Source organism: Eumetopias jubatus, unplaced genomic scaffold (assembly GCF_037043125.1).
Source record: "Eumetopias jubatus isolate StellerSeaLion01/CBP00866 unplaced genomic scaffold, mEumJub1_p1.0 scaffold_2, whole genome shotgun sequence".
Taxonomy (NCBI): domain Eukaryota; kingdom Metazoa; phylum Chordata; class Mammalia; order Carnivora; family Otariidae; genus Eumetopias; species Eumetopias jubatus.
This window is the reverse complement of record NW_028274808.1, coordinates 53357014-53370709: the sequence shown is the minus strand read 5'-3', so window position 1 is coordinate 53370709 and position 13696 is coordinate 53357014. Positions and strand designations below refer to the sequence as shown.

General features: G+C 40.1%; 2 protein-coding genes across 2 annotated transcripts; one reads left to right on the top strand and one right to left on the bottom strand.

Moving 5' to 3' along the window:
• Positions 1-2157: 2157 nt before the first annotated feature.
• DEFB134 (defensin beta 134) lies at positions 2158-5170 on the top strand. The gene is made up of 2 exons (XM_028114248.1): positions 2158-2215; positions 5028-5170. The coding sequence occupies exons 1-2, from the start codon at positions 2158-2160 to the stop codon at positions 5168-5170; spliced, it is 201 nt and encodes a 66-aa protein (XP_027970049.1).
• A 2599-nt stretch (positions 5171-7769) lies between these two features.
• On the bottom strand, positions 7770-9616 carry DEFB135 (defensin beta 135). The gene is made up of 2 exons (XM_028114241.1): positions 9559-9616; positions 7770-7939 (listed from the first exon to the last, which is right to left on the bottom strand). The coding sequence occupies exons 1-2, from the start codon at positions 9614-9616 to the stop codon at positions 7770-7772; spliced, it is 228 nt and encodes a 75-aa protein (XP_027970042.1).
• Between the last annotated feature and the right edge of the window lie 4080 nt (positions 9617-13696).

Genomic DNA, 13696 nt, shown 5'->3' with positions numbered 1-13696 from the left:
GTCTATCTCTGACTGACCTATTTTGCTTAGCATAATACCCTCTAGTTCCATCCACATTGTTGCAAATAGTAAGATTTCATTCTTTTTGATGGCTGAATAATATTCCATTGTAAATACACACACACACACACACACACACACACACACACACACACACACACACCAGATTTTCTTTTTCCATTCATCTGTCCATGGACATCTGGGCTCTTTCCATACTTTGGTTATATTGAACATAGTCTTTTGACATGCAGAAGTCTGCGCTTTCTCTCTTTTCGAGGGGAAAAGGTACACCTTGTTCAGAATATAATATTGGTGAATTAAGTGTTTTAGACTTTTGAAAACGGGGAAAAAGCAGATGAAATATGTTTTTTAACATATTTCATATATATTTCATATAACTTAAAATCAAAATCTAACAAATTAGTAAGAAATTTCCCAAACAAAATTCAGGTGTAGGGTAGGCAACTTCTAAGATGGATTCCAATGATTCCTGCCTCCTGGTATCCATGCTTTTATGTAATCCTTTCCTATTGAGCCACTCACTTCTAATAGATAGTATAGAGTTGACTCTTGAACAACATGAGTTTGAACTACATGGCTCCACTTACACACAGATTTTTTCCAATAAATATATAGGAGGGGTGCCTGGGTGGCACAGTCTGTTAAGCATCTGACTCTTGGTTTCAACTCAGGTCATGATCTCAAGGTAGTGAGATCGAGCCCTCAGGGGGCTCTGCACTCAGCTGGGAGTCTGCTTGAGATTCTCTCCCTCTCCCCCTGCCCCTCCACCATCCCATGCTCTCTCTCTCTTCAAATAAATAAATCTTAAAAAAAAAAGATGTGGTATATATACAATGCAATATTATTCAGCTATAAAAAAAAGAAGGAAACCCATTTGTAACAACATGGAAAAATCTAGAGGATATTATGCTAAGTGAAAAAATCCATATATAGACAAATACTGTATGATCTCACTTATATGTGAAATCTCAAAAAGGTCAAACTCATAGAACTAGAAGGTAAAGTGGTAATTGCCAGAACTTGGAAAGTGGGGGAAATGGAGAGATGTTAGCCAAAGGAAACAAACTTTCAGTTATAAGACGAATGAGTTCTGAGGATCTAATGTACAGTATGGTGACTCTAGTTAATAAAACAATGTATACTTGAAATTTGCTAAGAAAATAAATCTCACATATTCTCACCACCAAAAAAAAAATTGTAACTATTTGAGGTGATGGATGTGTTAATTAGTTAGATTGCGAGAATCATTTCACGATGTATATGTACTTCAAATCATCACATTTGATTGTTTAAACCTAAGCAATTTTTATTTGTTAAATATACTTCAATAAACCTGGGGAAGAAAAGTTAAAAAGAATGGTTGGGGTAACAGATATGTTCACTATCTTGAATGTGATGATGGTTTCACAAAAGCATATGTGTCAAAACTTATCAAATTATACACTTTAATATTTAAATTTTTACGGCATTTATGTCTCAAGAAAGTTTTTTTAAATAGTGATAGCTATTTTAAAAGACCTTGACAGAATATTATGCAACTTTGAAAAATATCACTTATGAAGAATTTTAATGAGACAAAAAATACTTATGGTATATATCATGTTACAAAAGCAGGATATCTGATTACAAGTATATGATTCAGAACTATTCATAACAAAATATTAAATAATAAACTAGGCATACCTAAAACTTTCTTAAGAAACACATGGGTTGTTTCTGAGAGATGGGGCTCAAGTGTTAACTCTTCCTTCTTTGTAATTTTTAATATTTTATAAATTGTCCAAAATTAACATTTAATTTCTGTAGTAACAAAAAAATTATTTTTATTTACTTAAAAAAAGAAAAAGTGTAGTTCTCAGGTCTCCATTAGTATCTTTAGAAAATCCAGGTCGGGGAGCAGTGCCTTTGTCAATAGGAAAAGCTGTCAAAGGGGGAAAGGGCTGTCAGTTTTTTCCGCACATAAGCATTGCCAGCTTCTCTGCCTCAGGGAAGATCAGTGTAGCATATCTACCTGGAGCAGGGCATACCCCAGACCTGAGAGGTTTGTATGGGAGGGCGTGCTCAACCTTCCCTTTCTGCATTCTCACAGCCAGAGTCAGACCCTGCCACCAGTCTCCTCAGCGGAGGCTCCCAGCCATGAAGCCTCTCCTCATTGTGCTTGTCTTGCTCTTCTTTTGGGACCCGGTGCTGGCAGGTAAAATGGAATTTTCCGGGGCGGGGTTCGGGGCCAGGTCATTTGTCTAGAAGGGCAATTCCACTAAGCAAACCTATGAATGTCTTTCCACCATGGACCCTTCTATTTTCAAAGTGGAAATAACATCAACCGGTCTGACGTTAGCAAGACCTGAGCTTGAATCTTGGCTCTCCAAATTTTGTTAGCCATGCAGCTTTAAGCAAAAGTCTAATCTTCTCCGAATCTTAGTTTCTTCATTTGCAAAGTGGCAATACTAACCTCAGCGTCTTGCAAGGATTAAGTGTGATAATGTATAGAATAGGCCTGTACATTGCACATAGGGTACCAGACTCATGAGAGCTATCATTATATCATCATTAGTAATACCCCATCCTGTTTTGCCATTATGGTTTTGTCCCTAAGTGAGGAACATGTCTAGGCATAATAGTCAAAACCAGCAAATAGTGATAACACAATTTGTTAAGCCTTCTAATTTGCTGAAATTGCTTATAGTTAATTTATTATTTGTAGATGCCTTAGATACATGGAAAAACAGATTTGGAATGGCTTGTTCCAAGAGAATTAATAAGCTTTATGTGCTAAAAGAAATGTCTGATCAGATGAGATAGCAGGTAGAGAGACATGAGAGAGAGCACTGACTGGTCTCATGGTTTAGCTTGACCATATTCATTACTGAATTTAAAAATCCCTTCTTGAATATTCTCTTCACTCAGGGCTACAGAGTCAGTTCAAATCCAGATGTTATAGGATCCCATTTAATTTCTCATCTTCCCTCAATAACCTCTAGGCAGATGAACCAGATTTTTGGGTCATGTGACTCAATAGGCTGGATTTAAGAATCCATACAATCCAGGCCTCTTGAAGCTGCTGATGGGACCAATTCCACTATGGTTTATAGCAATGCATTCATGGCCTCTAGACAGTCAACTAGATAATCTACAATATTGCCTTTAGTGCCTTATGCATTCCCAAAGCTCATCATTTCCATAGGAATTTCTTACCTTGTTATGCAGATCACTACACTTCATCTTCTCAGGCTTTCATCTTTTTTTTTTTTTGCATGTTAGGAACACCTTTTATGTTTTTTTATTGCCATTTTTGTTATTATTAACATATAATGTATTATTTGTTTCAAGGGTACAGGTCTGTGATTCATCAGTCTTACACAATACACAGCGCTCACCACAACACATACCCTCCCCAGTGTCCATCACCCAGCCACCCCATCCCTCCCACCCCCCTCCACTCCAGCAACCCTCAGTTTGTTTCCTGAGATTAATAGTCTCTTGTGGTTTGTCTCTCTCTCTGGTTTCATCTTGTTTCATTTTTTCCTCTCTGCCCCTATGATCCTCTGCCTTGTTTCTCAAATTCCACATATCAGTGAGATTATATGATAATTGTTTTCCTCTGATTGACTTATTTCGCTTAGCATAATACCCTCTAATTCCATCCACGTTTTGATGGCTGCATAATATTCCATCGTGTGTGTGTGTGTGTGTGTGTGTGTGTGTGTGTGTGTGTGTACCAAATCTTCTTTATCCATTCATCTGTTGATGGACATCTGGGCTCTTTCCATAGTTTGGCTATTGTGGACATTGCTGTTATAAACATTGGGGTGCACCTGTCCCTTCGGATCACTACATTTGTATCTTTGGAGTAAATACCCAGTAGTGCAATTGCTGGGTCATAGGGTAGCTCTATTCTTAACATCTTGAGGAACCTCCATACTATTTTCCAGAGTGGCTGTACCAGCTTGCATTCCCACCAACAGTGTAAGAGGGGTCCTCGCCCAGGCTTTCATCTTTCCAGCTAAGTGACCCTGATCCCTTTTTCTCCCTATAGGACAATTATCCTCCAGGGCATGATGACATGCATAGACTATGTGTTGGCTCAAAATTCCTACAGAGACCAAATATTTGACACTCTTTTCCTTTTAAGACCTTCTTACATGTGGAAATAAAGGAATATTCATATTTTGATAATTCTACAGAATAGCATGTCTACAAAAGTGTAAGTTCAGCTCAAAATACCTTGGGCTCCAATAAGACGTAGTAAATCTTCAGAATATATTTCATCTTCCTCTGAATTCATAACACCATTCTATGCTGCAAATGCTTCACTGCACTTGTCATCTTTTCTCCTCTCTCACAGATATTTTGTTTTCTTCTCTTTTTTTTTTTTTGTCTAGACTGAAAATTCTTAACGTCTATATCATACTCAAATCTGTACCCCAACAGCACCTGGATTTAAGAAAACTCGTTTGGGAATGAATACATAATTAAATAATGAGCGAATGACTACATGCATAGGTAACCTGATTGTTTTGAGTGTATTAACTGACCAGTTTGGGCAAACTTCCAAGTTATTAGTTGTCTTAGCTCAGACTACCATAACAAAATACTGTGGATTGTGTGGTTTAAACAAAATGTATTTTCTCACAGTTCTGGAGGCTGGAGAGTCCCAGATCAACTGCAGGCAGATTCAGTTTCTGAGGAGAGCTATCTTCCTGGCTTTTAGACAGTTAACCTCTTCACCAGTCCTACTGGATCAGGGGCCCACACTTACAACCTCAATTAACTTTAATTACGTCTTAGAGTCCCTCTCCCTAAATACAGCCACATTGGAGTTTAGGGTTTCAACGTATGAATGGAGGGGGAAGGGGAGGAAAGCTGTAGTTAATTTTTTTTTCAATTATAGAACCAAACATTATAATCAAGTCTCCTTGGAATCCAGTTTGATAAAAATAGAAATACCAATTCTATAGTCCAGAAAGACCCATAGTGAATTATCTTTCCATTCATTTTCTTTCCAGGCTTGAATCCACTGGCATCAGAAATGCACAGGAAATGCTATGGGAATGGTATCTGCAGACTTGAGTGCTCTACAAGTGAAATGTTAGTTGCCTACTGTATGTTTCAACTGGAATGCTGTGTCAAAGGAAACCCAGACCCCTAACAAGAGAAACCAGAGAGTGCCAATGAACTTGAAAGACCTCGACATCCTTTCCACCATCTTTCACACAGCAAGGGAATTTAGATTACTCTGTGACACTGTCATGTGCCCACAGCTGTGGGTTTTTAGCATTTTTTAAATAAGCCATCAGAATCTTAGGATTTTGTATTTGAAAAGCTGAGCTGCTGCCTTCCTAAAGACAGCTAAGCTTCTCATGAAAACTTAGGATATATTTTATCACTTCCAAGTAATATCCATGTTCTTCTCAGTGCTGATTTCTCTCTTTCCTCGTAGAAAGGATGTCTTAATTATTTATAGAGGCCTCAAGTTACAGAAATATCTTTTTACACCTAGGCTTTACCCTTCCATTCCTTCAACTCCCCATTCACTTTCTCTTTGGACTGCACATCTTAGTGAAACAGATCTGCCCTAGGCCCTAATGACCTTGTATGCTTCTCACATAGACTGCATAGACAAGGCTTAACAGCAGGCTGGCCGAAGTCTTGACTGAGTCTGACCATGTAGTTCTTCTTGAAACACAGGGAAAAGGCCATGTTGTAATGGGCAGTCATGAAGCAGGTTCTCAGCCACCTCCCTGGTTTCAGGAAGTGAAAGCATGGGACTTTCCACCTCAACCTCCTTAGGTTCAGCTACAGGCTATCAGACCACTTGGCTATCATTTACAGTTGACTCCTCAGCAGCAAAGGGGCCCAACATCCCTGCTACCCATCATCTGGCCCCTTTGGTTGGGTTCATCCTGTGGCCCTAGGAGCTAACACTATGCAGATCTTGCTTTGCTGTGTATGTAAGTAATAAATTTTCTAAGTTCATTTGGACTCACCGTTTTCTTTCCCAGTCATCCTTATGAAGGTGTGGTAGGCAAACCTACAACTTCTGTGGTGCTGCTTATCCTACTGACTAAAGCAATGCTGCTGAATGTCTGCCTAACTGCTCAAAACCATCAACCTACATACAGATGCCTGAGTGTGGAGTTCTGCACATGCCGTTCAGCACAAAGTGTGCAGTAGCCAAGGGGGAGGATTCTGGGTGTGGAGCAATTTTCTTTAACTTTAGTGTTGAATCCAGCTTGGACTCTCTGGCAATTCTGAAAAGGTGGAGCTCTAGGTGCAAATCGCCAATTGCTGATCTGGTACATGGCTGAGGAAACAATGCTTAAGTCCTGGCTTAAAATGACAGTACTGTCTTTGGAAGAGATGAAAGGAAGATAGTAAATGGGAAAGATGAGGGGTTGTGAGAAGTCCTACCCTCCCAGATGCTCTTCAGCCTTTGATGAAATCCAGGGTTGGTATCTTTAGGGAGGAAGATGTTAAAAATACAGCAGAGTGTGTCCTCCTCCCAGAGACCCAAACTCTCCTGTGGAGTCAGTAGGGGAGATGGTTTAAATGGAATGGCATTAGAGATGGCCTGGAATGGCAGTCATGGTTATTAAGCATCCAAAGTAAGGAACACATCCACACAGGGCCCAGGAAAACCCTCAGACTCTGAAGGAGGCAGGAGAGTCCTTACCTAAATGGCACTGAATCTTATGGAACTGTGACCTTATAACATCCAAGGAGCCTTAGGCTTGCTTCTCATTTTACTCTTTCACTTCAGATGTACATTCTCTATACACACAGATAAAGTGAAATTTGAAAGCAATTCAGTCTGCTATCTGAAGAACCTCTTTTTCCAACTGGGTGAAAGGACATTGTTCTCCCATCGGAGAGGGGATCCCCAAAACAACAGAAAAAACCTGAGCTCTCTCTGCTGGAACAATAGAAACTCTCTGGAATCTGGTTAAGCCTTGGACAAACAGAACTTCCCACTACTACGAAAAAATAAAGATGGATAGGCCAACACTACACTGCCTTTGTCTTACTGTTCCATAAGCCCAAACCTCTACATCCATATACCCTGTCAGGAAATGAACTCTGTTATTAAAAGTGGTAGCTGCAAACTGTTTTATTCTTTTGATACAAAGTGTGTATACTACACAAACAACCTCTAGCTTTTCTGGGCTCCTGTAAATATGGAACCTGAAAAGAAATTGGCTAACTACGACTAGTCTCTGTACATGGACACATCCAAAAGAAATTTAATTCTAAGATCAAAAGCCTTCTTTAAAATAATGTATTTACCAAACATCTCAGTAAAGCAACAAAATGTGGAAAGGTATTGTCACAATTTAGAGCAAACTTCCTTCAGAATTCTTTTCAGATACCACTCCCTGACAGCCCACTCATCAGTGGCAAAACTGCACTCTCTAAAAATAATACATGGTTTCCATCAGTAGATGAATGGATAAAGAAGAAGTGGTGTGTGTGTGTGTGTGTGTGTGTGTGTGTGTGTGTGTGTATAGTACGTATACAATACATAGTAATATATAGTATATATAATGTATATACCACTTCTTTATACATATAAAATATATATGTCTATATATTATTTCCATAGAAGAGACATTAAATTGCTTCTAAATAAAGAGAAACAAAGCAGACACAGAAACACAGACAGGCTAAACCATCGTTTTAATGGGATGGTACAACTGAGAAAGATCTGGGTCCCCAGAGGAAATCAGAAGGAGCCCCAGGTACTCAGATACTTATTTTCCAATCTGTATAGGTAAATACTTTTTGTCAATGCAGCACAGAAATGCACTATCACAAAAAATATGATATTCTTCCCTTTTTCCACATGACTTCCTGCAAACACCTTTGGATCGCCAGCATGTAGAAAAGACTCTTCTTATATACATATTCGGTCCGCTTCTAACTGTCAACAGAAACAAGGGTTAACGCACAGTGTTCTGCAGGGTCATGGTACCATGGATAAATCAGATTAAATCAGATTATAATTTATAACTTTTTAATGGTAAATTGGGTGGAATCAAAACATCCCAGTCAAGTTATGGCTGAGTGCCTTCTTTTCAGTGGCTCTTATTTTTCGAAGAACCTATTATAAGTCATCAGTTCCCATGGTCCCCACTTACATGAATCACTAATTAACTATATGCAGGTACCAGGGCCCAGCACATTCAGCTTGGGACTCTTTGCCATGGAAAGAACCTCAGAGTAGTCCCAGGGGTCTGCAGAGGCCCTACACCAGGAGGCATGCTAGGGTCTGGGATAGTACCAAGGCAGTTTGAGATCATCAAAGTCTCAGCTTGAAGAATAAAAGATCACTGACCTGGAATTAGAGAAGCCCATGCTTCTAGCCCTGCATCCCAATAACATTGTGTGTGATTTTTAGCAAAGTACCTTTACTACCTGCCTTGGCTTAATCACCGGGTACCTGAAAGCATGACATGGGATAATGAGTGTGAAATGGTTTGAAATACCCGAAACCCATATCTAAATCTTTTGCTAGTATTTTTTTAACCCTAAGACCTGGGTACCTCCGGAAGCTAAGGGGTGGAGGGGGTTAGTAGGAAGGCAGTTTAAGAGGGTGAGGGTGGCTCTGAGTCACCCTACTGAGCTATCCATCAGTCTCTCCATTCAGCCGGTTCATGGAACCATCTATTGGGGCTCTGCAGTATGAGAATAATCAATGCGGTATGATCAAAGGCCACTGGCAAGCAAACTTGCCTGCCATGTGCCTGTTAGCCCTCAAGCACCCTTCTGGGGACAGCAGAGTCCAGCAGCAACACAGTGCACCACCCAGGACAGTGGCAGTCTCAACACAATCCTCACCTGGGCCTGTCTTTTGAGTACTTCACACTTGACCTTTAAGTGATAACTTTTCAGTATGAAGGTCTGGGTAGTTTTCTGCAGACCCCAGCAAACTACAGGCAAAAAAATAGTTTGAGAACTTCCACTTCAGTGACTTCAGTGGACCCTTCTTGGTATTATCAAGTTGCTAGTTTCTGTCCAGAGGATGTAAATTCGGAGCCCTCTCGCAGATGTTCCCAAGGATCCCACCATGCTGTAAGTTAAAACTTTGGAGCAACCAGCTCTGTTTGTTAATTCTGCTCACCATAAAATTTGCTTAGGCTTCTCAGTGTGAGAAAAGTAATTCAGGTAACGGACTTAGGAGGGCAAATTCGAATAGTCCTGAAGGAATGGTCCCCCTCCCACTCCCAGATCCCACCTGTCTTCTAAAGGTCTCATGCTTTTTCTTTTCCCCACGTCTGCCAATACCATTCGTCCAACTTTCCCCTCACACTTCACAGACTCCCCGGACCAAAATCCAGAACCATCTTCTTCACTGGAGAGAACCACTTCCTGCTATGTGTCCTTTAAGGGCATCTTCTCTCCATTTTCTGGAACAGCCCAAAGTGTCCATCTCTGATCACATCCTTTCCTGCTTCAGCTTCCTTCATCCAAGTCCTGCTTTCTTCTCAACCCCTCTCCCCTCACCGCTTATAATTGCACAGGGAGAATATTTCATTTTACCTGGTGGAACACAGGAGAGCAAGGCAAGGACCACAAGGGCCAAGAGCAAGCTCTTCATAGCTAAACCGATCAACAAAGAGACAGCTGGAAGGTAAGAGAGAGTCACTCTATTTGTAGCTCTCCAGCCACGGGGACCTGCATGGCTAGTGAACCTTTCAGGAACAAGAACATCTGCTTGCTCCACTGAGCAGTCCAATAAACTAAAAGTCTAACTTTGAACATGACATCTCACCATTAAAATCTTCTTCCTTAGTGCCACTTGCATGCTGGAGACCGAACTCACACTGTGTGGATAGTCCAAGTCCAGCCCTGGTAGGATGCTGTGTGAGTATCTTTGTATCTTCATTGTACATCCACTTAACAAGTGCCTATGGTGTGCAAAGAACTGTAAGGCTGCCTTACGTAGTTAACAAAATGTTTTCAGTAGTTTTTAACCTCTCTCTCTCTCTCTCCCTCACACACACACACACACACACACACACACACACACACACAAGTAGATATTATTCTCCCATTTTAAAAGCAAATAACATGAGTTTCAGGTAGAGTAAATGACTTCCGCAGTTGACACAGATTGTATATGGCAACAACATAATTTTTCCTGACTCCTGCCTACAGAAGAATTAAAGTATGGCCCAGCCCAGTTCTAGTGTAGCCATAATCCATTTAGAGAACATAAGAGCTTCCCAAAGAGCATGGACAAATCCCTCTAACACCACCAACATGAATCTGGAGAGCACACTGCATGTTACTGCTCCCAGTAAGCACACCCTTTGTCCTGGGCAACGTGAGATACACAAAGAATTTACGATAGAATTCCTGCTTTGAGGTACTGACAGTCAACAGTGCTTGAAAGTTCACAAAGTGTTTTAAGCTTTACAAAAGCTCCATCCGATATTATACAACGAGTATAGAACCCAGAATCAGAAATTTGAGTTCTGATCTGGATTCAGATTGATGAGCTTTTAATAAGGCACTTGCTTTACCTCTTCAAAGGGCAGTTTTCCCACCTATGAAGTAGATCGTACACCATCAGTGCTACTTATCCCAAAGGCTTGTTAGGAGTTCACACGAGGCAATTCTTGTGAAAAGTCCTTTATAAAATGTACATTTCTGGGACTGTTAGATCCATATAACAGAAGAAGACATTTGAAACTAGAGATGGTAGAGATAGTGCTCCTCCAAGTAGTAAGCAGAAGAGCCAGGACAGGAACCAATTTTTCCATCACTCTGTCTCATGGTTTTTCACCATATACTCTGTGTGTGTGTGTGTGTACATATCACTTTACTGGACTATTGTTTTCAACTTCAAAAAGTTTGTGATGTGATTAAGATTATAGATCTATGGAAGACTCCTAAAAGGATTGCTAAGCAAAAAATCAATAAGTACAGAAAGAGCAGAAGACAGGAGGTTGGAAACCCCACAGGGGAATGATCAAGTGAGCACGAGAGTACTAAGGGACACTCTCCCGAGGATCACTTTCTAACCTGGAGCATTAGCTACAGCTAGATCTGCATTTTCTCACGCCATCTGTCTGTTACCTCCTCTTATCCAACCAATCTGCCCAACATCTAACTTCACTCTTTCCACGGTGCCCTCCAGAATCTCAGTTCCTTCTACTTTACATCTCTCCCAACATACCCTTCCACCTCTGGGTCAGTGAAATACTGGGTTCTCCTCTGAGGACACTACTTCCTAGTAGCCTTTGGCAATGGGAGGCTGTTCATCTGCTGAGGCTCCACATACCATGGGACAGGCAAGCAGCATTTCACAATCTCCTAAGAGTCCCATGTTATTTTCAGAACAATACCAGGCATGTGCCTGACACATCCTTTCCCTCACCTCACCCACACCAAATCTTACCAGTTCTCTTCTGACACAGTTTACACCCAACCATTTCACTCCATCTCCGTTATCACCATCAATTCAAGACACCACCATGATTAAACTAATTAAACTAATTAAATACCTCCTCGCTGGTCTCGCATGTTATTTTGACATATTTACTATTCACCCTTCCTTCAGTAACCAGAATAACCTTTATAAAGGGTCATGAAATTGGGTTATGCATTTGCCCTGCATAAAACCTTTTATTGGCTTCCAATTGGACTAAAATAGAAAGTGCTTACATGGAGGACAAGGTCCACCCTGATCTGGACCCTGGTTGCCTCTCCCAGCCCAACTCCTTTCATTTGTCTACTCCCTTACTATCTTCCATGCTAATGGACTGAACTTTTTTCAAATATGTCTACCTAACAGCTTTTCAGGCACGTTATTCATACATCCTAGAAATCTGCATCAGCCTCCCCAATCTTCACCCATCATTTATTCAATTAAAGGGATGGTCTCAGCCTCTTCCACAGAATGAACTTTCTTCTACTTGACTACACACTACATGGACCATGTGTATTATATATACATGAAATTACATCAAACAAATCCAATTTTTTTTCTAGGATGCTGTATTAGGTTTCCAAGGACTGCCATAATGAAGTACTATGAACTGTGTGGCTTAAACAGCAGAAATGTATTGTCTCACAGTTCTGGAAGCTATATGTCTGAAATCAAGACGCGTGCAGGATTGGTTCTTTCTGAGGGCCATGAGAGAAGGATCTGTTCCAGGCCCCTCTCCTAACTTCAGGTTGCCTCAGGCATTCCATGGCTTGTAGATGGTGTTCTCCGTGTCTTCACACTGTCTTTCCATTGTATGTGTCCACGTCTGTGTCCAATTTCGCCCTTCTCATAAAGATATAGTCATATTGGATTAGGGTCCACCCCAATGACCTCATCTTGACTTGATCATCTGCAGAGACCCTATTCCCAAATAAGGTCACATTCACAGGTACTGGGGGTTGGAATTTCAACATCTTTTGGAGGAACACAGTTCAATCCATATTAAGCCTTAACCTTCCATCTTTTTGAGTAATATCTACGACCCAAATGATATCACATCAAACAATTTTTTGAACACTAATTTTTATTTTTTCTTCCACCTCACTACACAGAAGAAAAGTCCTCCATAAAATTGCTTCTACTCCTGGATTTCTGAAAGCCAATGGAGAACATCACACAATCCTGCAGGCAGGTCAAGTTTAGAAATTAGATCATTCCTTTTACATATCCTACTCAAACTTAGATGTTCTTTGATCTTACCACCCACCACAGGCCCTCCTATCCTCATCAGATGATTTTTCTTTGTATTTCAGGAAAAAATAGACATAAGAAGGTTTAAATCATCAAACTTTACACTGTTTTCTTACCCAACTCACCCAACAAGCAAGCATCTACCTATAAATGCATATGCACCTTTCCTCTTTTCTTTCCTCTTCCAAGGAATAAGTATCGATTCTCTTCCTCAAATCTTATCCTTCCCTCCATGCTGTTAGCACATTCTCACCCATCTCTTAAGGTACATTGCTTTGTCATTAATTCCCTCTTTTAAAAAAATTAAAATAAAAATTTTTATTGTGAAATATACAACACATTTACAAAAACCCACAAAACAATTTAGAGTTTCACGAATTATTATAAGCTTAACTCCACAGTAAACACCACCAAGACCATAAAACAGAATTTTGCAACCACCCCAGAAACCACCTCTATATTCCCATCCTAATCATAATCCCCCCAGGTTACTATTACCCTGATTTTACTAAATTTCTTTATAGTTTTTTCAGCCAATTATGCCTCCTTACAAACTAGTTTCATCTTGCCCATTTTTTATTTAATTTTTTTGGTATCTTTTTATCTATGTGTTGTCCCTCCTAATCTCTTGAAATTTATCAATTGACAAGCTTTGGAATTTAATCTACAAAGTTACCCACAATCTGGATTTTGCTGCTTGCACACTCACTCATGGTGCAGTTTCACTTGTATGTTTGCCCTAATACTTTCTGAAAACTGGCAGATAGCTCCTGAGGTTTCATCAGATTCAATTTTAATAATTTTAGCAGGACTATAGGTTTTCTTGTGTCTTTTCATAAGAAGGCTCATAATATCTTGCCTCTCTTTTTGTGCTTTCAGTAACCATCGATACTCAAAGCCTAGATCCATTCATTCATCAGGGTTGCAAAGGGTGATATTTTATTCCCGATGGCATTTTTACAGAAATAGAAAAAACAATCCTCAAATGTATAT